At 57.5% G+C, this 24,637-nt stretch overlaps 3 protein-coding genes across 3 annotated transcripts; all 3 read left to right on the plus strand.

The window, feature by feature from the left end:
• Positions 1 to 191: 191 nt before the first annotated feature.
• Positions 192 to 7,582, plus strand: ZGPAT (zinc finger CCCH-type and G-patch domain containing). Its single transcript, XM_059862610.1, has 6 exons — positions 192 to 1,050; positions 1,732 to 1,865; positions 2,592 to 2,750; positions 3,767 to 3,898; positions 4,671 to 5,082; positions 5,443 to 7,582. Exons 1-6 carry the CDS (start codon positions 410 to 412, stop codon positions 5,579 to 5,581), a joined length of 1,617 nt encoding a protein of 538 aa, XP_059718593.1. The 5' UTR covers positions 192 to 409; the 3' UTR covers positions 5,582 to 7,582.
• Positions 7,583 to 7,651: 69 nt separating this feature from the next.
• Positions 7,652 to 14,732, plus strand: LIME1 (Lck interacting transmembrane adaptor 1). The gene is made up of 7 exons (XM_059862749.1): positions 7,652 to 7,993; positions 10,031 to 10,282; positions 11,955 to 12,107; positions 12,604 to 12,652; positions 12,739 to 12,823; positions 12,982 to 13,394; positions 13,619 to 14,732. Exons 3-7 carry the CDS (start codon positions 11,992 to 11,994, stop codon positions 14,003 to 14,005), a joined length of 1,050 nt encoding a protein of 349 aa, XP_059718732.1. The 5' UTR covers positions 7,652 to 7,993; positions 10,031 to 10,282; positions 11,955 to 11,991; the 3' UTR covers positions 14,006 to 14,732.
• A 4,239-nt stretch (positions 14,733 to 18,971) lies between these two features.
• Positions 18,972 to 23,551, plus strand: SLC2A4RG (SLC2A4 regulator). The gene is made up of 8 exons (XM_059862923.1): positions 18,972 to 19,011; positions 19,897 to 20,036; positions 20,745 to 20,854; positions 20,937 to 21,181; positions 21,560 to 21,660; positions 21,768 to 22,026; positions 22,219 to 22,298; positions 22,382 to 23,551. Exons 2-8 carry the CDS (start codon positions 19,954 to 19,956, stop codon positions 22,491 to 22,493), a joined length of 990 nt encoding a protein of 329 aa, XP_059718906.1. The 5' UTR covers positions 18,972 to 19,011; positions 19,897 to 19,953; the 3' UTR covers positions 22,494 to 23,551.
• The last annotated feature ends 1,086 nt before the right edge of the window (positions 23,552 to 24,637 follow it).

Consider the following 24,637-nt stretch of genomic DNA (forward strand, 5'->3'; position numbering starts at 1 on the left):
CATGGCGGGTGTCATGGAGGCGGCTCGCAGGGATTGAGGTGGCTAAGGGCGCAGCGGGGCCGCCGAGGTGGCGGTGGCGGCTCAGGGAGGTGCTGCAGCCCTGGGGCTGAGGGAGCGCCCAGGCTGCGGGAGAAGCGGTGCTGTGCGGGGGCCCGGTGGGGGAGAGTGGACTCCGTGGCGGGGGAGGGCAGGACCAGGCCCGGCCTCTCCTCGAACTCTCCCGTCGCCTTTTGCCGCCTGTTTCCAGGAGGAGCGTCGCCCTGGTCATTCCCGAGGGAAAGAGCGGGACGGCGGGTAGATGTCGCTTTTGCGGGCGAGGACTTGTTATCCAGAAGTGCTTGAGTGAACTCTGAATGTGTTTTGAGTTTGTGGAGAGGACGCGGGCAGAAGCGCCTTTCCTGTGCTGAGAATGGATGAAGAGAGTCTGGAAGCAGCGATCCAGACCTACAACGCCCAGCTGGAGCAGGTGGAGCTGGCGCTGGGGGCGGGCCAGGACCCATCGCAGCAGTCGGACCTGATCCAGCTGCAGGAGGATTTGAAGCAGCTCATAGAACTGACCGAGTCAAGCCTGGTGGCTGTGAAAAAGAGCAAACTTCTGGCCACTTTGGACACAAATGCCTCCTCCTCCTCCCCAGCAGGTCTCCCAGGGCAGGATTCCCACCTGGAGAGCTCTGCCCAAGATGAGGAATACGCTGCTTTTAAGGAAGCCATTGCTGGGCTTGGAACAGATGAGGAGCCTCCAGCTGATGACAACGAGATCTCCTCAGAGAGAGAGGGAGAAACGAAGGATAAATCCAAATCAAAGTGCAGTGAGGAGGAGGAGGAGTCTGAGAGAGAGGAGGAGGAGGAGTTGAGTGGGATGAAGGTTAAAGCCCCCTACTACAGCTCCTGGGGGACCCTGGAGTACCACAATGCCATGATTGTGGGGACAGAGGAGCTGGAGGATGGCAGTGCAGGGGTCAGGGTGCTCTACCTGTACCCCACCCACAAGTCCCTGAAGCCTTGCCCGTTCTTCCTGGATGACAAGTGCAGATTTAAGGAGAATTGTCGGTAAAGAGAGAGGGGTGGGAGGGTTCAGAGGGATAAACCTCCTCCTCAAGTGCTCTGCGTGGCTTTCTCACCCAGAGAAATTGTGCCTTGGTGTTTTTGAAATGTGCTGTGGTGAGCAGGGGCATAGGTTTGGCTGTTCTCTATAGCTGATGCACAGGTGAAGTGGAAAATCCTGTGGGAAAGATGCAGAGATGTTACAGAACTGAGTGGATGAATTAACAACTGATGAAGTATTTGAAAACAAAGCACCCAGGTCCGTGGGTAATGCACACATTCCAGTTGCACAGGGAGGTTGTATAGGCTCTGGTTTTGGGGATCTTCACTAGGATCAGCCTCAGTGGTCTGTGCAGGTGCTGGGCTGGAGCTGGGCCGTGAACCTCACCTTTGTGAAGGTGCTGGGCCCTGCCTGTCTCTGATCCTGTTTATTCCCAAAGCCAGGAACTTTTTAATTGGATGTGTCACTAGCAAGGAAGTTTAATTCTCTGGGGTGAGATGCATTCTTTGTCCCTTGACATAAATAACGTGTTTAAGGTGAAACATGACCAACTTTAGGAAAGTCTGACCATATGCTGTTGTAATTATAATTCTGGTGAAGGTTCCTCACCCCTGACACTCGTGTGCATTTCTTTTGAGGAAGGAAAGGATTTTCATTTGAAAACGCCTGTTCCTCCTTCCCTGCAGGTTTTCCCACGGTCAGGTGGTGTCTGTGGAGGAGCTCCAGCCGTTCCAGGAGCCCGACCTGAGCAGTCTGGGGGTGGGCTCAGCCTGCCTGGCCAAGCACAGTGATGGCATCTGGTACACGGCCAAAATCACCGGTGAGGGGGGCAGGGGCTTTCCCCGGGCCCAGGGGGAAGGTGGAGGCTGAGGTTTCTGTGGATCTAAAACTTGGCTGCCGTGGTTAATGACAGAAAAACATAAACAATGTGGCCGCTGCCCTGAACTCACAGTCTTGACCTAGCTGAGGAAACAGTCTGAGTTTTGTCAGGCTAGAAGAGAGAATTGACTGGGAAATGGGAGATGAAGAGTAAGAATGTGGAAAGGAAATGACTACGAGGTCATTAACAGCTCCAGGGAAGAGGGAGGGACTGCAGGAATTTACATGTCTAGTAGGTGAGAATGGCAATAATCTGGTCTTGTTTAAACAAAAACCTGGGAGCTGGCCCTGCCCAGCAGCTGCTGATACAGGCTTCCCTCTGTCCTGGGAAGAGGGAGGGTTTATTCCCTCTTTCCATCTTTCTTTTAACTGTTATTAAAGTCAGAAGGGAGCAAGTCTAACTTCTTTTTAATTCCACTTCTCAACAGCCCATCTTTCTTGATTTGTAGAGATAAACTTTTGGGTATCAATACAGGCATTGTGGAAATAGCTTTTCATTGCAGTGGGTACTTCCCCCTCTCAGACAGAAATAAAAATCACAGATTAAACCCAGAATTTTCTAGAGCTGTTCCTTGGGCCTCCCCCCATCCTGTGTCATTCTGCTGGAGCTGACTCTGGTTGATCTCCCTGTGTGCTGCAGCTCCTGTCCTTGCTGTTCCCTCTGTAGATGTGGACAGTGGTTACTACACGGTGAAGTTTGACTCCCTGCTGCTCAAGGAGGCCGTGGTGGAAGGGGACAGTGTCATTCCACCCCTGAGAAGTGAAGATGCTGCTGAGTCTGGCGAGTCTGATGCGGACAGTGTGGATGATTCTGGTTATGCCAAAAGTAAGGGAGTGGGGAGAATGTGAGCAAAAGTGACTTGGGATTTTGTTCAGCTTTTCTCTGGAACTGGCTGACTGTCCTAGAGCTCTCACTCTGAGTGTCTCATCTCTGATGAGAGAGCAGTTGATCTCTATGTGTTCCTGAAAAACTGAGAACAGTAACTTGATGTTATGCTATAACTGCAAACTAAAATCTTTGTTTTGTGCAAATCCCTGGGCTAATGAAGGCTGGAGGTTTCCATGGGAACTCCCCACACAAGGAAGAAGAGGGTGTGATATTTTAGAATTCCAAGCTCTGAGCCTGTTTCTTACGTGTCTGGCTGAGCTGAGTTAATAAATGAATCAGATTTTCTCATCACTGGGAACTCCATGGCCCAGGAATGTGAGACCCAAGGAAATGGGAGTGTTGGGTCCTTCTGGTGCCTCAATGAGGCAGCAGGAACAGCCATGCCCTGTTTTACTGCTGAAAGGTGAGACAGAGAGTGCCCAAGTGACTTCTTGGAAGTTGCACAGGTAGCACTGTCCCTCTGATGGTGCCACAGCTGCATCACAGGGACAAAGTCATGTCCTAGAGCTCTTTACATTTAACCTGACAGAGGTTATTGGATCCTAATAACACAAAATTAATGCTGTGGCCTGGAGGAGCCTCATACCAGAGACAGGAGCTGGAGGCACAGGATAAGTATTAGGTGCCACTGTGCTAAATTCTACTCAGATGTGTACATTAGTCTGTATTATCACCCTGGAAGGAAGGAAAAGAGTCATAAAACTCCTGGGTGATTCTGCCTGGAACTGGGAGACGGTATGTGCATTAAATCAAGTGGAACCTCACATTTCAGCCACACTCAGTGTGCAGTGTTCATGGAAGGTGACAATTCAGTAAGAACTGAGTAAAGCTGGAGGCATGACCAAATGCTTTTAGGGTTGGAGAAGTGAATTGTACTGAGCTGTGAGGGATGCTGCACACAGCAGGTTTATTCACAATTCCTGTTTCACTGATTCTCCTCTTGTGTTCCACAGTGATAGACTCAGGGGTTCCAGAGAATGGGGAATGGACCCCTGCCTGCAGCTCCTCTTTTGGTGGCTGGGAGGCCCATACTCGTGGCATTGGCTCCAAACTGCTTGTTCAGATGGGATATGAGTTTGGAAAAGGTAAGGGGAGAGGCTGGTCCTGGGGCTGTTAAGAAAAACACAGTATTTTGGATGAAGCCAGAGCTTTGCTGTGCTGAAGGCCACTTGGCTGAGGCTCAAGCAATGTGGTAGATCCCAGCAGTGTTGGAGGGAAGAGGGATGAGTTACTTCATGGAAGTGCAGGCATGTGGGGCACCAACCCCTGTATGTAATAGCAAACAGTGGAGGCACCTGGAAACACGGTCAAGTTCATGATCAAAGCCATGAGAACCTCGTGGAATGTTCAAAGGCTGGAGGTGGAGGGGAGCTGATCTGCAAAGCTTCTGATGTCTGTGTTAATGCATCTCCTGGCCTGGACACAGACTTCAAAGCCTGCTGAACTTGCTGCTCCCACCCAAATTGCATTGAGCCTTGGGGGCTCTGGGAGGGCCTCTATGTCTCCGGTTCTCCCAGAGGAATCAAACCAGTTTTAAGCAGAACCTGGCTTGGGTTCTCCCAGAGGAACCAAACCAGTTTTAAGCAGAACCTGGCTTGAGAAGCTGAGGATGTGAGGCTGAACCTGATTTCACAGAAACCAGCCTGACGGATGCCCTCGGGCTTGGAATCACAAATCTCCTGCTGTGAAAGGCTCCTGGCCTGGCCTTTCCTGGTCCCCTTGGCTCGGACAGAAATTCTAACTTTTGGTACCTCAGAAGCCTCTTGGCTTGTTTTTAGCTTGTGACTGTCAATGTGAACTTGTGGTAGGAGGTGACTCTGAGAGGGGATGTTGTAATGACTTGGAGTCTCTCCTCAGGCTTAGGGAAGAATGGCGAGGGCAGAGTGGAGCCAGTGCAGGCTGTGGTGCTTCCTCGAGGCAAGTCCCTGGACCAGTGTGCTGAGGTGCTGCAGAAGAAGAAGCAGGGGAAGCTGGAGCCAGGCAAATCGAGGAAATGCCGAGCAAAGGGAAGCAGCTCTGGCCAGCCGGGCGGCCGGAAGGCCCCGCGCAACGTGTTTGACTTCCTGAACGAGAAACTGCGCGGGAAGAGCGCTGGGGACAAGGCTGGGGGGATGGCTCTGCCCCAGAGGAACAGCAAAGAGATCTACCACGCCAGCAAGAGCACCAAGAAAGCCCTGAGTGTCAGCCTCTTCCAGACCACGGAGAAGATTGAGCAAACACAGAGGGATATCAGGGGAATCCAGCAGGCCCTGGCGCGCAACATCGGGCGGTAGGAAAACGTTCTTTGGGATCCAGTTTGTGGTGCTTCTGGGGAGGGGTGGGCTTGAAATGAGATGTGGGAGGAACAAGTGAAATGTGTCTGGATGGGACTTAAGGGGAAGTGGAGGGGAGGAGAGAGTTCAGTGTGTGCTTCAGATCAGCATGAACACTGGCAGATGTATCTGGGGTCCTTTGGCTGGAATTCAGGCTGTGGCAAAGAGAGGAGCTCCGTGAGGAAAGGTGCTGGAGTCCTTGTGCCCACCTCTGCAGCATTGCTAATCCTACAGGAAAGGGCAAACCCTCCTGGGATGGAACAAGCCTTTGATTTTACCATTCAGGATGACATTGCCACTGTGTTTTTTGCTTTCAGGCACAGCATTGCTGCAGCTCAGCTGGAGGAGAAGCTGGCTGATGCCCACAAGCAGCTAGGGCAGCTGCAGGCCCAGGAAGCCAGGCTACAGCGGGAGCAGAAGAAAGCAGACACCCACAAGAAGATGACTGAGTTCTAGGTGCTGAGGAAGGTGTTGGACTGCAGGAGTTGTCCTTCTGGTGCTCCTGGCCTCAGAGTCTCAATGAGCTGTCCTGCTCTGCTGGGCCTCAGGCTGCTCAGCCTAAAACTGGGCAAAAAAGCAGCAGTTTCTGGATGCTTCTGAGCTCTTGTGGGAGGGGGAGTAGTGCACATCCGTCCAGCCCCGAAAGCATTCAGTGGGTTGGGCCTTGGATGTGGCCTAGCTACAAGGGATACAATTCTCTGCTCTCTTGCACACTTCTTTCCTTCATTTTCCCTGCAGTAGCAGCTCCATCCAGAGTCTGTGGGTGCTCAGGTGTTAACAGTGCTGGCTACAAACCAGCTGAGGGGGCTTGAACAGCCCCACATCCTGCCATTAACTGTGGCTTCTGTCTGTGGCCACATGCCAAGCACAGGTGCAGGCAGGGTCCCAGCCATGGCTGGGTGAAAACATCAAAGGTCATGTGCTTTAGCTGCTCTCTGCCTTCTGGTTTTTACTGTGGGATTTATATGAGAACTCCATTTTTGGGGGGGAGCAGTTCTTTGTAGCCCAGAAAACTGTCAGCTCAGAGGTGGAACCAGCAGCCTGGAGCATCAGATTTCAGCAGTTTGACTGTTAGAGTATCCCAGGCCATGCTGTAGCCAAACTCACTGGCTTGGCATGGAAAACTGCCTGGTTCCACAAGTAGAGTGTCATAGCTGGGGGAATAAGCCAGCAGCATATCAGAATTCCCAAACCTATCCAGAAGAGCTCCACAGGGAACCTTGTGATTTTTGCCACGTTCAGTTGGGTTTTTCTGTCCAAGGTGGCTCACTGAGCATGGGTCCTTTTACTAAAAAACCTCAGGACCCAGATCCAGGTTGGACTGGGCCCTGGATGAGCACAAAGAGCAGGATCTGTTTGAGCCCACTGTTCAGCCCTGCAGTGGGAGAGCTTGGGTCTGGGCTGGAAGCAGGCCAGGCAAGCCAAATGCTCTTCCCTGCCATGTGGAAAGTGCTTGGACAAAAGGATGTCCTCTCCCCTTGGTTACATTCTGTGTTGGTGGTGGCCAGTCCTTTCCCTCAGAGATGCTGGTTTCATCATCTGGTGGGATTTCTGCATTGTAATGGCTTTTTTAAAAAACAAAAATAGTTTGCAATTCATGCCAGTATCTTAAGGACACCAATTTTTTTTTTTTTAATTTAAGGAACCAATTTCCTTTTATTTTGTGACTAATTTTTCTAATTAAATGGTTCCTTTAGTGCCCCCTTTTTTATCTATCCCTAAGAACAGATTAAAAAACAAGCTGTCAGCCTGGGCAGGGCAGTGCCTGATTTGCAGGGTCAGGCTGCCAAACAAGCAAGAAAATCTGAGACTGAAGATATGATCAGAGCTGTTCAGGTTGTGTGGGATTTCACATTGCTGCAGACACACCTCAGAAACACAGCGAGACAGCAAAACCAAACAAGATGAACATCTTCAGGAAACCTGTGGGAGTGAGTCTGTGCTCCTGAAGAGCACCTGATCATGCTGTGATCCTGGTGGATGTGGGATGTGTCATGGGCTGCCTCGGGCACTTCAGCATCCATCGGTTCCTATTGGAATTGGCTGTACTGTCCTCATTGTTCTGAATTTGTGTTCTTCACACACCAGGCTCAGCTCAAGGGTTTAACAATGGCCCTTCCCTCACAAATGACTGTTTGTTTTTCACACTTGAGTGCTAAGTGGTGACAAGGATTAATGTGCCCAGCTTAGCATGGATGCTCACTGAAGTGGCCCATGACTGGAGAGCTGAGTTGGGCATAGAAAACTTGGGGGTTTATTTTGTGCTCTGAGACTGTTTAACATCATCTCTATAGGAACTGGGTGTATGAGCGCTGTGTCTTTGCTCAGTCCTATTTTGACCCTTCCTTGGGATCTCCACAGCCTGACTTGTCAGACTCCTATTCCAGCAGCTGCCGCCTCCCACCCAGCGCAGTTCACATCCCTGATGAATAAAGTTGGTGTTTCTTTTTCCTCCTCTCTCCTTGTAAGGCGTTGTTCATTTGCAAAGTAATGATGATCTGGGGCTCCCCATTCTTTCCTTGTATCGCCCTGAGCTCCCGGAGGAGCCGGGCGGGGAGCGGGCGCGGCAGAGGCTGCTCGGGTGTGCCGAGCTTCCCGCCCCGGCTGCGAGCACAGACCCAGCCCACCCCGGGGTGAAGCCACCACCTCCGAGGCCAGGAAGCTGTCTTGTGTGTGTTCTGTGTCTGTGAGCAGCAGGCTGCTCCTCAGGGAGCAGGAGAGCTCAGATCGGGATGTTGGAAATGTGCGGGAGGCCCTGACTGGCACTTGCTGTGGGATAAGAAATGAAATTCTCCAGGCTGGCCGGCAGGGAAGAGAGCATGATTGGATCCCTGCACTCCACACTCACCGGATTTTGAGTTCCTGCAAGTAAGTGGTGGTGGCTTTCCTGCCTGGGAGATGAAGAATCTGCAGCTAAACTGGGGGAGAATACCTTAAAGCCCCCCAATGTGTACAGAAGTGACAGCATTGTCAGAGATGCTGGCCAGACAGGACAGGCAGGATTCCTGCTCTGCTCTGCTCTGGGAACCTCTCTGCTGGGTTCTGCTTTGTGAGTTGGGCTCCCAGCTGTGTCATTCCATGCTTTGTGCTCTGTAGCTGGGATTGTAAGGGAAGCAGAGGCGATGGAGCTTGGCAATGCTGCTGGGATCCCATGGCTGGGGTCTGGAGGCTGAGTGAGAGCCAATTGCTTTTGGGGTGAATGAATTCAGTTCAGAGGTGCACTGTGGAAATTTCCAGTTGTTTTGTGGGGATGGGGACAGGAGTGTTGCTGGTCTATGCAATGAGAAAGTGCTGAGCCCCTGTCTCTGGGTGAGGAGGCTTGAGAATGTGGTCCCTGTCTTCTGAAACCTAAGATAATGTAGAAGTAGGGCATCTGTAGCAAAGGAAACCACTGTGGCAGGCAGATGGTTCTGGAGAAGACACATCTCCTTCATACAGCCATGCTGCAGTTTGGCATCTGGCTTCCCATAACAGCAGCTCTGAGCTCTTTGCTGGTCTCCTGCTGTGGCTCAGCTCTGCAGAAAACCTCTTGAGATTATTCTTGCCTTAAAAGAGCATTTTTCTCCCCAAGTGAGAGTTCAGCAACCAGAGAAGGGCAGGAAGAAAGAAAAGTGCTGAAATGGGGTCAGCCTTGAGCAGAGCCCTGTGGTGTGGGCTGACAGTCACTCATCTGAAAGTTTTAAAGTTGTATTTTCTCAAAAGCTACTCCAGCATGTGAGCAGTGATCAGAAATGCAGGTAGAAGTCTGCATCCAAGTTTTCAGGTATTTGGGTCTGGCATTTATAAGCTGGCACTTTCTAAATGAAAAGCCCCCAGAGGTGCTTGACCATGAAATCTCATTACAGAGATAAACAAAGTGGGTAAGATCTCATGCCTGCTTTTTTGAAATAGTCTTAAAATTCACTAATTGCACCCCATGGTCCAGGGCAGATTCAGTGTTGTGACTGACTGTAAACAGAGCTTTCACTTTTTGTAATTGAAAAGAAAAAAATCTATCTACTTCTGCTTCTTGGGCCATTTTTGAAGCACAACTCCCTGGGGTACCTGAGCAGAGTTTGCTGCAGCTGTGTGCACAGTTGCTGATTGAAATCAGCTCAAAATGTTCCTCTTGGTTTTGTGCAAATAGGCTTTGAGTAGCTTTGCAGACTTTTTTTCTTGCCACCCTGCACTGAAGACTGTGTGGTTTTATCTGGGGATATGAATCAGAGGCCAGGCAGAATCATCATCAGCAGCACTTGGTTTTACAGTGAATTTAATCTTGCTTTCAGGAAGCCCAGATGAGAAATTTGCACCTTTTGTAGGACTCACAAAAAACTCCCACATCCTGGAGTAACAGTCCATCTGCCTTAAGGGTGCCTGTGCTGGAGTGTCACACACAGAGGGCAGCGATCCCTGCTCAGAGGGCTGTGGCTGCTGTCACACGTACACAACGTCTGTGACCACCCTCGCCTTCAAAGCCACCTGGGCTGGGCTGGGCTGGGCTGGGCTGGGCTGGGCTGGGCTGGTGGAGCCGGCGCCTTGCGAAACGCCTCTGCTGAGCCTCTGCCCCGGGAGCAGCCCCAGGGCAGGGAGATCGATAACTTTATTGGCAGGAAATCCAGGTGAAGGTTTCAGAAGGTCTGGCTGAGAGTTTGCCTTGCAAACCTGCTCAGTCCTACCTGGGTGTCTTTAGTCAGGGGTTCTGCTCGCAGATCTGTGGTTTTGGGAGACCCAATGTGTTGCCCTAAGAAGAGGCTTCTCCCAGCGGCTGCTGAGCCTGAACACTGAGGAGGATGCACAGCACAGTTTCACTGCTCAGAAATCCTGGAGCAACCACCGACCTGCTCTGCAGAAAGTAGGCCAGAAGAATTTCTCTGCGTTCATTCCTACTCAAGAAAGTCTCTCCTTTCAATCTTCAAAATTCAGGGATGGAAAATCCCCCTGCTGTGGGATAAGCTGCCCCTTGTGTGCCTGCCTCAGCATGCTGAAAGCTCCCACCTCAATTCCAATACCTCACCAGCTCCCGGCCATCAAACCTCGCTAGAACTTTGTCTGCTCAGCTCCAGAGCCTGCTCAGCTCTGCCCTGCTCCTGCAGCCCACGATTCCATCCCTCTAATGAGCTGAACGAGTCCAGTGAGGAGCTCCAGGCTCTGTCTAACGCACCGGCCCTGTTGCAGGTAATCCGAATAATTAAAGTATGCTCAGACAGAAAAGCTGTGTTGTCTAATTAAAATGTTGGAAAGGGAACAGCCTCCCCTTCCCAGCTCTGATCTAAGCCAGTCTGTCCAGCCTGGTTAGTCCTTAAAACCTCTCTGTCTCACTTTCTACCTTGAAATAATTGCTCTCCAGGGTTCATGCTTCAGTCAGGGCAGTTTCCAAAGGCATGGGAAGTTCTTAGATAAAAGGATGCTCACAGATAAAAGGGTGCTGCAAATGGGCAGAGACCTTCTGGTTATTGGGGAAAAAGGTGCCAAAGATGCTGCTGTGTGACCCGGGGTGCAGGGGAGAGGGGAACTCCTGTGGGTCTGCAGTAGCTTTTGAGATTTACACAAGGCAGGATGGCTTCTCACCAGAGCTCATCTGGGCTTTGTCATCCGGATGAAGATATGCAAGAGGGTGAGTAAGAGGTGCTCAGCACGTCCCTCTGGATCTCTGGGTTCCCATCTGTGCTGGTGCAAGCTGATCCTGTTCAGCTCTGCCCAGGGACCCTCCTGTTGGCCCCATCTGGATCAGCTACCGTGGCTTCTTGAAGCTGTGTTCTACTCCAGGAACTGCCTCCATCTCCTTTCAGATCAGGCATTTCTTGGGTGCTGGTGACAGGCCAGCCTTTTTTTGTAGAGCAGGGTGCACAGAGGTGAGCTGTGCAGAGCTGGGAGCCGCAGACGCTGGTGGAGGTGTCAGCTTTTGCTTTGGGTTTGCAGCGTGCCGGCAACGGAGCTGGGACAGGGATGGTGGCCTGGGAATGATGGGACAGAGGTCACCAAAAGCCTCCTGGGGAAGGAGGTGATCCTGACAGGCTGGGGAGCACCCATGCTTTGTGTCAGGACACCCTCCTGCCCCTGCCGTGGTTTGCAGGGACAATTTTTGCCCTGAGGAAAGCACAGGAACAAGGGCTGGGTTTGGGCAAGGCACAGCTTTAGGCAGAGGAAAGGGGTGGGAAGATGGGGAGTTTTCTGCTCTGGTGTCACAGCAGAGAGTGACTGCAGACCTGGGGTTGTGGTGGCACAGGGAATGTGTGAATCCATTGCAGGACGAGGGTGCCCTGGTGTGTTCTGCTGAGGCCAGGGCATGAGGAGGGAGAGGAAGGAGATGCTGAAGCTCCCCTTGTTTCCAGGAAATTGAGTCATACTGCCTGTCCTTACTGGCCTCCCCTATGCTCAGGAGCAGTGTCACCCCCATCCCACAGCCAGGGTTGGTGTCCCAGTGTCCCCAGAAAGCGCTCTGTCATTTCTAGGGCGTCTCCAGAGGGTTTTCAGGGGTCCTGGGCATCTCCTTTTCACCATTTCAGTGGCACATTGGGAGCTTGAATCCCGCTGGTTTCGTTGGATTGTTTTTCTCAAAAGGAACCAAAATCTGAAATTTTCCCTGGTGGTGACAGAGCACCGACTGCCAGGTGTCCACATGGGGCTGGGCACTGGAGGTGTTACAGTGACTCTGGGGACAGCAATCGCTGGCCAGAAAATGGGACACCCGGTGAAATGTCCCCATCCAGAGCACCCAGAGAGACCCCCTGCTGGGGGACTGTGCTGCAGGGGTCCCTTAAGCCCTGGGGGTCACAGAGCACCAGTTCATGCCATGGTGAGCCCAGCAGCTCCAGGCTGAACTGCAACTCGTGTTCTCTCTCCTCAGAGCTCAGCCCTGCAGTGGTGCTGCCAGCAGCTCCCCCATGGCTGCAGCCAGCGGCGAGGGGACAGCAGGGACCCGGCTCCTGCCAGCTGGCACTGCCCTGGCCCTGCTCGGTGGCCTGGTCTACCTGGGCACCCTGTGTGCTGCCTGCAAACGGTACGTGCTGCCCACGGCTCCTCCACTCCTCCTCCCGGGGCTGGGTGGGGCTGGGGATCCCTCGGTGGCATTTGGTGGCTGCACGCGGGGACTCTGTGCGCAGCCATCCTGAGCTGGGACCACGGGGTCGGCTGCTCTGCTCACCCCAAATCCCACCTGTGCCTCAGTGCAGCTCTGCCTGGCTTGATCCTGCATCCCTGTGTGTCACAGCCCCCTGGGACAGCCTCTACACCCAGAAACCTCAAAGGAGCAGCCCAGATAGGGCTGAGCTGTGAGCAGGAGGGGCAATGCCAAGGGTGGTGCCAGTGGTGCCCTGCACAGCTCAGTGGGATGCAGGATGCAATTGTGATGTCCCCAGCCAGCAGAGAGCCTGCTGTGGGGCTGGGGAAGGAGCAGGATGTGGCTTTTGGGAGTGCCACACTGGGGACCCGGGACACCTGCTCCTCACCCCTGGCTTTGCCATCTGCCTTGGGCTCAGCCCCACTTCTCCCTGCAGGAAGGGCAGGAAGAAGGTTGCTCCAGACGGGGTGAAGCTCGTGGATGAGGTAAGAGCACGTCTGGGGGGCAGGATCAGCCCTGGGGGTGGTCTGGGCTCTCAGCCCAGCCTGAGGGTGTCTGTCCCCCCCGGCAGGCCCTGCTCTGCCGGACACAGCTGCGGTCACTCAGCAAGTCGGACACGAAGCTGCACGAGCTGTACCGGGTGAAGGTCAGAGATGGTGAGTGGCCTGGAGCAGGGGCAGCCCAAGGGGCTGGTGGCCCTTGGCAGCTGCCTGCAGTCCCCAAGCTGCCCATCATGTCATGGACAGACGTGTCACAGCGCTGGCACAGGGGTTGGTGCCTGGTGCATCCCCTCATTTCCTTGTCTCTCCCACAGTCCAGCGTCCGGCCAGCCTGGATCTTCCCAGTCCCACGGCCCCTGGGGGTGAATCCCTGCACAGCTCAGGCCTCCTGCACCGTGAGCTGCCCCAGATCCCCGTCCCTGAGCCCACGGCCACCTCCCCAGCCCCCGACCAGACCTACTCCAACCTGCTCTTCACCCCGCTGCGGAAACCAGCGCCAGACGCTGTCTATGAGTGCCTGGCAGTGGGGGAGGAGGGCACCCCGGTGCCCCCCATGCCAGCTGGCACCCAGGTGTCCCCTCCACGGGCTGTGCATGGGGCAGCTGATTACGCCTGTGTCCACAAAGTGAAGAAGGTGGTGTCGGTGGAGGTGCAGGATGGGGCTGTGGCAGGAGCCTCTGGAGCACAGCACTGCTGGGATGGTGCAGGCAGTGCCCCTCATGCCAAGGTACAGTCTGGGGGACAGCAGGGGTGGGGCACATGGGGAAGGGTCATTTAATTCCCTCTCTCCTGGCTGTGCCCATGTGTGGAGTAGGGTATAAGTTAGGATCCACTGCCAGCATCCTCCTGGGGGGCTGTCAGAAGATGTGGGGGACAAAATCATGAGGGTACCCTGCAGTGGGCAGGGATTGCCCACAAACCTCCACCCCCCAAAAAAATTTCCTTTTGCAGCTGGAGGAGATGTACTCGACGGTGTGCAAAGCCACCAAGAAGAAATCCCCGGTCCCTGCATCAACCCCGAGGGCTGTGAAGGAGGGGGGGTCTGGGTGGCCGCCCCCCTGCCAGCAGGAGGGGGCCCCAGCAGCCCCAGGTCCCCCTGACCCCTGTTACGAGTCCATCAACGACAGAGCATGGCCTGCTCAGGCCTGTGGCCCCGACCCTGACTATGAGGCTGTGGACATTAACTGGAAGAAGGCAGCAAAACGGGACAAGCCAGGGAAGCCCTGTGTCCCCGAGAACCTCTATGAGAGTGTGGTGGACGTCTGGGCAGGGGGGTCCCGGAAAGCCTCTGCCCGGACAGCAGCCAATGGGCTGGAGGTTTACATCACCAACCTATAGCCCCCCAGGAGCAGGGGCAGTGCCACAGGGGGGTCCCACCTGGCTGGACACCACTGGGTGCCAAAGGGACAGGTGCCAGCAGCTCTGTGCCCACCAGAGCCCTGTGCCCTGCACTCACTCTCTGTATATATTTTCTGTTACTTTTCTTCAAGTGTCCTTGTCCCATCCCAGCCCAGCTGGTGCCAGCAGTGGTGGGATGTTCCAGGATGGGCAGTTTGGGGGTGCTGGGTGCTGGCTGGGACCCCAGTGAGACAGGGCTGGCACTGGCACCAAGATGGGAACAGGGTGGGGACCAGTCACGTTTTTGGGCAGGGGGGTGACGGGGCTGCAGCCAGCCCCATGCCTTGGGCTGCAGGATCAGACCCCCATCAGGAGCTTTCTGCCACGCCTGAGGGTCTCTGCCCTCCTCACACTGCCTGGGGGAGAGCAGGGCCCCCTCCAGCCCCCAGGAAACCCTGAGAAGCTTTGCTCCCATCACAGAAAGTCCCTTGTTGTGGGGAGATGGAGCTAGCCCCATGCCTGCATGGAATCATAGAATATCCGGAGTTGGAAAGGATCCAGAAGGGATTATTGAGTCCATCTCCTCACCCTGCCAGGACTACACAGAAATTTCCCTGGTGTGGGCTGTGGGCTCTGCTCCATCCTCCATTCCCACCCTTTCAGACCCATGCAAGGGTGTCTCCATGGGTTACTATTAAAAGGCTGAGAGAAGGTTTACACTCTTAAACTGTGTCTAAATCCCTGGTTCTTGGGGCTCTTGCTGCTGCTGCTGCTGCTGCTGCAAATGGTGCTGAGAGAGCAGCTTTGAGCACGATCTGTCTGTGAGTGCACCCGCCCTGGATGGGTGGTTTGGCACCTCTGAAATGGGGACACACAGCCACCAAGAGCTGCTGTGTGGGGTGATCTGTGCCAGAGCAGAGCCTTGCACAGGGCTGTGGTACAAGCCAGGCTGCATTTGCTCAGCATTTGCTTCCTTGCTCACCTCCCCATCACTCCTGTGGGTCCTGCAGCCTCCATGTGCCAAAAAAACTTGGGTGAGCTGGATGTGTACCAGAGCTTAAACTTCCCTCCTCTCCTCCCCGGTGGAGATGCACATCCATGCCCCAAGGGACGCGGTGGCGAGGCAATGACGGTGGCCCTGTCACATGGCCAGCGGCTGCCTGACCTCGTGGCACGATGGCGTGCTGCTGGCTGGAGCCGGGTAGAACCCGCAGCCCCCAGGCCGTGCCGTGCCGTGCCAGGCTGTGTGGCAGGAAGCGACGCGCCTCCCCCCAGCATCTTTGCCCCTGCACCGCGGCAGGTGAAGAGATTAAAACTGAAAACGCAGCGCTCAGCAAACCCTGCTGAAGGTGTCAGAGCTGGAGGCAACCCGGGCGTCGTCAGCCCCGCGCTCGACGCCAAACCACAGCCGCCCTCGAGAGCTTCTCCCATCCCCCTGCGAGATTAGGGCGCTGATAGAGCACGGCTGATCCCGCTGCTGCCGCGCTCTTCCTGCTGCCACTCTGCCACAAGCACGTGTGGGCTCCCCCCACGCTGCCCCAGCCGCATCCTGCCCCTGCTCCTCTTCTCCATCATCCCAGCACACAGGGCTGGGTCCCTCCTGCACCACCTGAATCCTCTGGGAGCTGGTTTGGGCTGTGATGCCAGGCACAGGAGCATAATTTCGGTGTGGGATCAGTGAGGCTTCTCTCCGGTCCCTGCGCTGCCCGCAGGGATGTGGGCACCACGGTGCCACCTCCCGGGGGAAAGGCAGGCTCGGAATGGCACCAGGGAAGGGAAAGCTCCTGCTGTGGCGGAGCTGAGGCGGCCAAATTTGGTCTCCAACTTGCCCCAGCAGCAGCAGCAGAAGGTGTGCAGGGCTGCCCGCTTGCCCGTAATTCCTGTGGGGCTTGGGAGAGCCGGACTCAAATAAGAGAACAACTGCCCAGTCCTGAGGGTGATGGAAAACGTGCCCGAAGCCCTGGCTGGAGGCTCGAAATGTGGCTGGTGAATGAAGAACCCATCCCAAACATCTCTTGGAGCCTCAGGGTCTGCTCGGGAGGGTCGGATAGGGGTCGGAGCGAGGGGAGAGGGTAGGGCTTGGAGTACCCCCCTTCAGGGACAGACGTGTGCGGAGCTCTGTCACGCTGCGAGGGGACGGTGCTGAACGGCGCCGTTCCCACAAGAGGGAGCGAGCAGGAGCCCAGCGAGCGCCCTAAGAGGCTGAACAGGGCTGCACGTCCCCGTGCGCGCTGTGGGATGTAGCACGGTGCTGCAAGGCGCACACTGCACGGTGCGACACCTGCACGGTGTGACACCTGCACGGTGTGACACCCTGCACGGCGCTGTAGGGCGCTCTGTGCCATAAGGATCCGCACCCCCATGTCCCTGCACCCCGCCGCAGACCGCCCAGCTCTGCGGCTGTCCGGCAGCACAGGGCTCTCCACCCAAACCAGCCCCACACCCGAGCAGCTCCGCACCCCGCCTTGCCCCCCATCCCTGAAGCTCACCCCCGGGTGGCCCCGTCCCCCGGCAGCCCCGCAGCCCCAGCAGGCAGCCAGGGGACACGGGCAGCGCGGGCACGGCCGCGGCTCCCTCGGCACGACCGCCTGGGCCAGGGGCATCAGTCCAGCCAAGCCCTGGCAAGGGCACCCGGGTACCACGAGGGCATCTCCCAGAGATGGTGGTTCGTGGGGGAGTCCTGTGCAGGGCCAGCAGTTGGACTGAATGATCCTTGCACGGCCTTTCCAACTCAGGAGTTGCTATGACCACTTTTTAAATTTGGGATGCCCCTCTGCGGAGCCCCCCTGCCCGGGCCGGGGGTCGGGCTGGTGGCACCCCGTGCAAGGGTGGGCGATGCTCGTGGAGTTGCACAACACCGAGCGGAGCTGCCGGAGCCACCAGCTCTGCTCTTCGGCCGCCGTTAACCATTAAACCAGAGCGGGGGCGGCCGCGGAGCCTCCCCCGGGCCCCACAGGCGCCTGCAGGGCTGCGCTAACGGGGGCTGCGGGATCGGACTCCCCAGGGATGGGGCAGATGGGGAATAAAGGCTGCTGTGGCTGTGCTCCTCCTCCCCTGCTGCCCGGGCGCGTTTTGGGGCCCCGCGGGTGTCCCGGTTCCCGGCTGGTCCCCCGTTCCCGTGGCTTGCAGGGACACCCCGCGGGCGGCCGTGCCGGGGTGGCACCGGGCGCTTGGCCGGGTTGGTGGGCGTTTTCCCGGTTTGCTCCTTTTTTCCGGGTTGGTGGGGGTTTTCCCGGTTTGCTCCTTTTTTCGCTCCTAAGAAAGCACCCAGGCTTGGCGCAGGGTGGAAGCGGCACCTCCAGCCCCACCTCCACCAGAGCGGGGAACGAGGGGTGGCCGAGCGCCCCGGGAGCCAGGCTAGGAACGTCCCCTCCCCAGGCAGGGGATCCCCGGGGAGCCGCCCCAGCAACCCCGCAGCCCCCGAGCCGCGGGAATGGGCTGTGCCCGGCAGCCCAGGGCTGCTGGGGGACAAGCGGGGGGGGACAGGCGGGGGCCACCATCCGGGACAGCCGCACGGACTCTGTCCCGGCCTTCAGGGCTGGTCAATCCAGCAGGAGCAGGAGCCGGTGGCCCCTCGCCGCCGCCCCACGCGTTTTGGGGCAGGTGAGGAGCAGAACGCGGGTGGGCGCCAGCCGGAGCTCCCCAAACACCCCCTGCGCCCCAAAAATCCCCGCACCCCATGTGTCACATGGACCCCACAGACCCCCTGCACTACAGGTATCCCCTGCCAGCCCAGGCATCCAGCCCACCCCCGTGCCCCCCAGAACCCCCTGCACCCCACGCACTCCAAGCATTCCGTGTACCCAGGGCATTCCATGAATCCCACATGCCTGGGTAGCCCACGCTCACCATGGAGCCCACGCAAGCCCTGTACGCCCCACGCACCTCAGCACCCCGAGTACCTCCTGCACCCCTCGCAGCCCACCCACACCCAGATCCGCCATTCTGGGGGGTTTTGGCAGTGATTCCTCACGGTGGGCAGGACTGCCGGTGGAATTAGGGACTTCTTTCCTACTGGGAACGGCGCACACACCCCAAAAGTCCAGACCACACCCCCTTTCTAGCAGAAGGTGACTCTAACTTTTGGGGAAGCCCTAGAGCTGATGGGGGAGCCCTACAGGCGAGTTATGGGGGATTTAAAACTTTGGAGAGAACTTTGGGGGGAACCTACAAGTTTTGGGGAGTATAACTTTGTGAGGAGCTCTGCAACGTTTGAAGAACCCCTGTAACTTATCGGCAGCCCTATAATTTGGCGGGGAACATCGCTTTTGCGCCAATCCCCCAAATTTTAATGCTGCGTGTTTCACCCCGGTAAGTCCGCAGGAGCCGTCGGGAGTTTTGCGGGATGCTCCGCGGTGACGGGGTCCCCGCGTTTATTTGGGCAGCATCCAGAATACCGCGCCGTAACAACAAAATCGGAACTTTGGGGGGTCCTCTGCGACTTTTGGGGAGCCCCGCGAGTTTGGCGGGAAATGGGGGGGTGACTTCACGGCGGCCCCGGGGGTGCCGGCGTGGACTCAGTGGTGAGCGCGGGGTGACCGGGGCGGCCCAGCGGAGGTGCGGTGGGGTTTTTTTTGGGGGGGGGGTGTTTTGCTTTTGGGGGGGTCCCGCGGGCAGCGCGCGCGGCGGGAGGGCGGGGCGCGCGAAGATGGCCGCTGCCGGCGGGGGCGTGGCGCGGCCGGGGAGGGGGGCGTGACCGGCTCGCGAGGGCGGGGGCGTGGCCGCCGCCAGCGAAGTGGCAGCGGGCCGCGGCCAATCAGCGGCGCGGAGAGCGGCGGCCGCGTTCCAGCCCGCGCGCTCCGGCCAATGGCGCGGCGCTCGGGGGGCGTGGCCCTGCCGGCGCCGACACCGGGGCCGCGCGCGGCGGAGCGCGCTCCCCCCGCCGGGCCGCGGCCGCTCCGCGCATGGACCCCCCGCGCCCGCCCGCGGTCCTAATGCCCGCCCGCCGCCGCCGCCGCCCGCCGCCGCCGCCCGCGCCGCCCGCCGCCCGCGCCAACGCCGCCAAGGTACCGGGGGGCGGCGGCGGAGACCGGGGTGGGATCCGGGGGAGGCGGCGGGGGGGGCGGTGACAGCTGACAGCGGCCCGCCCGAAACTTTCCCCGCCGGTAAAATGGCGCCGCGATGGGATAAACTTTGGGGGGCGGGAAGGGGGGGGTTGTGGCGGCGGGGCGCGGAGGGGGCTGGTGGGTCACAGCAGCCGCACCCCCAGCGGGATCGGCTCTCCTGGATCGCTGCCCTTTGGGATCTTCCCGGGATCTCCCGCCGCGGGGATCCGCCCGGCCCCGCCCCAGGGAGATCGGCCAGGATCCGCTTGGAGCGGGATCCGCTTGGAGCGGGATCCACTTGGTGCTGGATCCCGTGGGATCTCCCCGGAGCGGGATCCACTCGGTGCCGGAGTTCGGGCAGCGGTGCCGGTGTCTGGGGCTGGCCTGGCAGGCACGAGTGCGCTCCCAGCTCTGGGATAGCCGCTGCGTCCCGGCTGATCCGCTGAGAGCGGGATAAACTTGAGAGGTGGATCCGTAAGGTGTGGATCTGCACCGGGGGGTGGATGTGGGTGCTGCCGCCTTAGGGCTGCCTTGCCAGGAGGGTGTCAGGTCGTCTCCTGGCTCTGTGGAGATCCCTGCTGGATCCCTGGTGATGCTCAGCCAGTGGGTGATGGTGCTGGCAGCAGCATCAGTGGGCTGGATCCCACTGCGACCTGGCGGGATCCACTTGGGATTTACCCCAGGGGGACCCACTGAGTGGCTGGCAGGGAAGGTCCCAACACAGCCCTGCCTGGAGGCGCTGATCCAGCTCCCCAGTCCCAGCTCCCCATCCCACCGAGGCCGTGGGGATCCCTGCGGAATCCACTGCTCGGGGATCCCTGCTGCCCGCTGCCGTCTCTCCCGCAGGCTCCGCTGGGATCCGAGGGCTGGCTGGAGGAGCCGCCGTCGCACCAGGAGGAGGCCATGCTGCGGGTGCTGGACGCGGGGCTGGAGCGCTGCCTGGCGCTGCACTCGGCCGTGCAGTGCATCCCCGTGCCCCGGCACAGGTAGGGACACCGGCACGGCCGCCACCCTCCCGCCGGCACCGGCCTCGCTGCGGGAGCCGGGATTCTTTCTGCAGGAGGACTTTGGCCGCTGTTGGCCGTGCCGGGGTCCCCGGCAGTGAGCGGCTGTCCTGCTGTGGCAGCTCTGGGGACTCCCAGCTGGGAGCATCACCAGGTTATCCGATAGCAAAATGCTTTTGGGTGCTGTTGACCTCTTGCTTTTTTTTAAATCAAAATTTTTTATAGCTTTCTTCCTACCTCAAGGAACTGTTTGGCCTTAGACAAGCCATCCCTGTGTCCCTGGGCAGGATGCAGGTGCCAGTACCCTCCAGCATGGTGCTGCCCACAGTCATGGAGGGTTGCCCCTGGCATGGCACAGGCAATGGCATTTTGGCAGCTTGGCCGTACATCTGCCTGTGCCATGCCTAGGGGAGTTCCAGCCAGCTGCTGGGATGATCCCTGGAGGGGACAGCAGCATCTCGGGGTGCTGCAGGATGTGGGACACCTGTGGGTGCCTTTCCACCTGGTGATGCTGCCAACATGGTGCGGCCACTCAGACCTTGTGCCCCCCCTGTGCCCCCACAAAAACCACCTTGGGGTGCAGGCCACCGTGGATGGGAGGTCCTGGCACCTCAGTGGGGGAGGGAAAGCGTTAGAGGGTCCCAGGGGGCCTGTCCGTCGTGACACAGCCCCCTCTGCTCTCGCTGGCAGGAAGCTCTCGGGCAAGGCGGGCATTGATGAGGTGATGGCAGCTGCGGTGCTCACCAGCCTCTCCGCCAGCCCGCTGGTGCTCGGGAACCCACCGGCCACTCATGCCCCAGGTAAGAGCATATCCCTGTCCTCCCATCCTTGGACGTGTGTCCCACAGCAGGACCTGACCTTGCTCTTCCTCCTTCTCACCAGAGCCTGGCAGTGAGGTCTGGAAGGAGGCTCCTGCTATGTCCTCCAGCTGCAGCAGCAGCAGCAACACCAGCGGGGACTGGAGCTGGGACCCCTCCAGCGACCGATCCACCCCCTCCACCCCCTCACCCCCCCTCTCCAGCCACGTCCCCAGCACCTTCCTGCCTGGCCCACTCCCAGATGAGGGCCCTGATGAGCCCGACGGCACCCACTTCGTCTTTGGAGAGCCCACCCCACGGAAGAGGAAGGTGGGATGAAGCTGGGGATGATGATGGGGGTGAAGTTGGGTTTTGGGAATAGTAAGGATGGCAGTGAAGAGGAGGATGAGGTTAAGGATGGGAATGACAGTTGGGATGAGGTTGGGTACGTGAGTGAGTTTGGGAATGGGGATAGTGAGGATGGAGATGAGAATGAGGATGACATTTGGGGTGGGAATGAAGAGGATGAGGCTGGAGATAGGGGTGAGAGCTGAGATGAGTTTGGGGATGTGGGTGATGATGGGGGTAAGGTTGGGGGTGACAATGAGGGTGATACTTGGGCTGGGATGACAGTGGGGCTGGAGATGAGGCTGGGCATGAGGGTGAGGATGGGGATGGGGCTGCCAGCTTGATGCCTCTCTCCTGCAGAACTCCACCAAGGTGATGTTCAAGTGCTTGTGGAAGAGTTGCGGCAAAGTCCTCAGCAGCTCCTCAGGGATGCAGAAGCACATCCGGACTATGCACCTTGGGTAAGCACATGGGGTACCCCTGGACACCCCCAGACCCCCTGGTACCCCCTGCAGGGTTCTGCAGCGCTGGGGGAGAGTGTCCCAGCCAGCCTCTGCTCTCCCTGCAGCCGGAAGGCCGACCTGGAGCAGAGTGATGGTGAGGAGGATTTCTACTACACGGAGCTGGACGTGGACGTGGAGGCGCTGACTGACGGGCTCTCCAGCCTCACCCCGGTCTCTCCCACCTCCTCGGTGCCTCCCGCCTTCCCCGGCCCCGAGGCTCCTCTGCCACCGGCGCTGCCCATCCTCGACCTGGCCCTGGCCTCCCCCTGCAGCCCCCCGGGGCCCCCCGGCCGCTGCCACGTCCACACTGACCACGCGTACCAGGTGGGGGGACAGGGATGGAGGGGGACAAGGATAGAGTGGGATAGGCTTGGAGTGGGCACAGCAATGAAGTGGGCACAGGGATGGAGTGGGACAGAGATGGAGTGGGACAGATGGAGGTAGGGACAGGGATGGAGGTGGGGCTGCTGCACTCTCATCACCTTGTCTGATGAGGGTTGTGTCCTCCCTCTCCAGGGCTGCCGGACCCCCCCACGGCCACCCGTGTCCCCCACTGTCCCCACCCCGCCACCACCCAAGCCACCGGCCGTGCCCAGGTGAGCCATTGCCGTCGTGCCCCACCCTGTCCCCTCTCACCCGCGTGTGTCCCCCGGTTGTGACTTGTCCCTTCTGCCCGCAGGCGGCCGCGGGGCGAGGCCAAGAAGTGCCGCAAGGTGTACGGCATGGAGCACCGGGAGATGTGGTGCACGGCGTGCCGCTGGAAGAAGGCGTGCCAGCGCTTCCTCGACTGACGGAGCCCCGCCGCTCCCTCCTTCTTGCACATTTTGCACTCGAGGTGCCTTCGCGCCCCCCCCGGCCGCCCCCCGGACTCAGGGAACGGCCCCCCGAAAGCTTTATGCACACACACAGCCCCCCTGCCACGGAGCTTGTCCCCCCTGCCTTGTTTTCCCTTTGGAAATAAGCTAAATCCATCGATCCAACCCCTCTCCTTGTAGGGGGGGGCTGGCAGGGGGTGTCTGGCTGCTCCCGGCCCCCTCCCCACTCCGGTTTGGGGACCCCCCCATGGCTGAAATAAGCTGTGCCTGTGGCCGGCAGGGGCTTGGAAAAGGGGGTGTCTGTTCCTGCCCCCCGCCTGCTCCCGGGGGACAGCCCCAGTGCCCAGGGCAGAGGTGGGCGCCTGCCCCCCCTCGCCCCCCCCAGGGGGGTTTTTACTCTTTGTAATGTCATTTCTCTCTCTCGTTTTGGGGAGCCCCTACCGGGGCCATGCCCCGGGAAGTGCCTGCAGGAATGCGCCCATTTGCACTAAGCCAAACTGCACAAAGAGGGGTCTTTTTGTTTTCCTTTACTTTAATTTTTTTTTCCTTCGTGTGGTTTTTATTTTTTAAATAAAATATATGAAAATTCGTATTTTTACCTACTCCCTCCCACAGCACGAGAGCGCGCGGGCCGCGGGGTGCCTCCAGCCCTGGGCGGGCTTCAAGGGGTTTAATTCACTTTAAACCCCCTTTTTTACCCAAGAAAACCCCCATTTTCCCCTCAAAACCCTTTCTCCCCTCTTGTCCTGTCATTCTCCAGCCCAGGCAGCAGCTCGGGTTTGGCCAGGCCATGCCACCCTGCTCCTCTCCCCATGCAGGGAGGGGACAGAGGGGGTGGTGGCCCTGCCACCCTCCTGCCCTTTGGGAAGGTTCCCTTTGCATCAGGGACCCCCCATTGCAGGGTCCCCCCTTGCAGGGTTGGACACTGCTTTGGCCCCATTGGTCGGGCTGGTGCTGTGCCCCCACTTGTCCCCTCCAGGGATGTGATGTATCAGATCCAAAAGAAAAAAAAATAAATACTTGGATTTTTTTTTTTAATGATTCCTGTTCTTTAGTTACTGTTAAGACAGGCAGGGTGGGGACCCTGGGCCCCTTGGCACCCCCAGACCCACTGCTGTCACCCCCCCTCCTGCATCCCACATCCCCCAGGGATGGCATCACCCTGTGCATCCTCCTGGGAGTTACTTTAATTTCAGATAATGCCCAAAAAATCAGGAAATTGCCACCAACAGGCAGCAGGGAGGAAGGGAATGAGCCTCAGGTGCCTGTTTGGGATGGGGAAGGGGAAGGTGGAAGGAGCAGCACCCCCAGCCTGGGGGTGAGCAGAGCTCCCTGCTGGTCCCCATGTTGCCCCATCCTTCCACACAGGGCAAGGAGGAAAATAATAATAATTACGTATTAAAAAAAAAAAAAAAGCAGACAAAATTGTAGCAGCAATTTCCCAATTTATTGAACTGATTGATTTTTGCAGGTATGTCTAAGCTAAATCCCATCACAAAGGTTCTATCCGAGGGGCAGCCCTCGGCAGGTGAGGAACTGGGCAGCAACTAGAAAATAAAATCAGATTTACCTGAACTACATTGACAGAAAATCAGTACAACACAGCATGTTCTCCCACTGACTTCTGGTTACGAAATCTCCTCAACCTCCCCAAAATATTAAACACATCTTCAATACAAACACAGGTTTATAATAATTAATATAAAGTCAGTATAATATAGAATATTCCCAGCAAAAAAAAAAAATCAACAATCTTCAAACACCATCCTTTTTGTGTTTGTTCAGCTTTATTTTTGTAGACAGGTTTAAAGCACGTTGAAAAATAAATATATATGAAAGCATACACACAGCACTCTGACTAGGGGGACTGAAAAAAAAGGGCTGAAATTCAAAACACGACTCGGGAGCTACAAAATCAAAGGAACCATTAATTATGGCTTTTGTAGGAGTCACACGTGTCACAGAATGAGCAAAAATTAGATTATCTTTCAGAATATTGCAAAAAATTCCAGTTTTTGCATTGTTTTCATGGAGTTTTTTTCCTCAAGGGTGATGTGCAAAAGGGGGAGCTTTGAGGGGAGGTGCTCAGGGACAGCCCCAAAACGCAGCCACCCACCCCA

This window comes from Haemorhous mexicanus, chromosome 18 (genome assembly GCF_027477595.1).
Source record: "Haemorhous mexicanus isolate bHaeMex1 chromosome 18, bHaeMex1.pri, whole genome shotgun sequence".
Taxonomy (NCBI): domain Eukaryota; kingdom Metazoa; phylum Chordata; class Aves; order Passeriformes; family Fringillidae; genus Haemorhous; species Haemorhous mexicanus.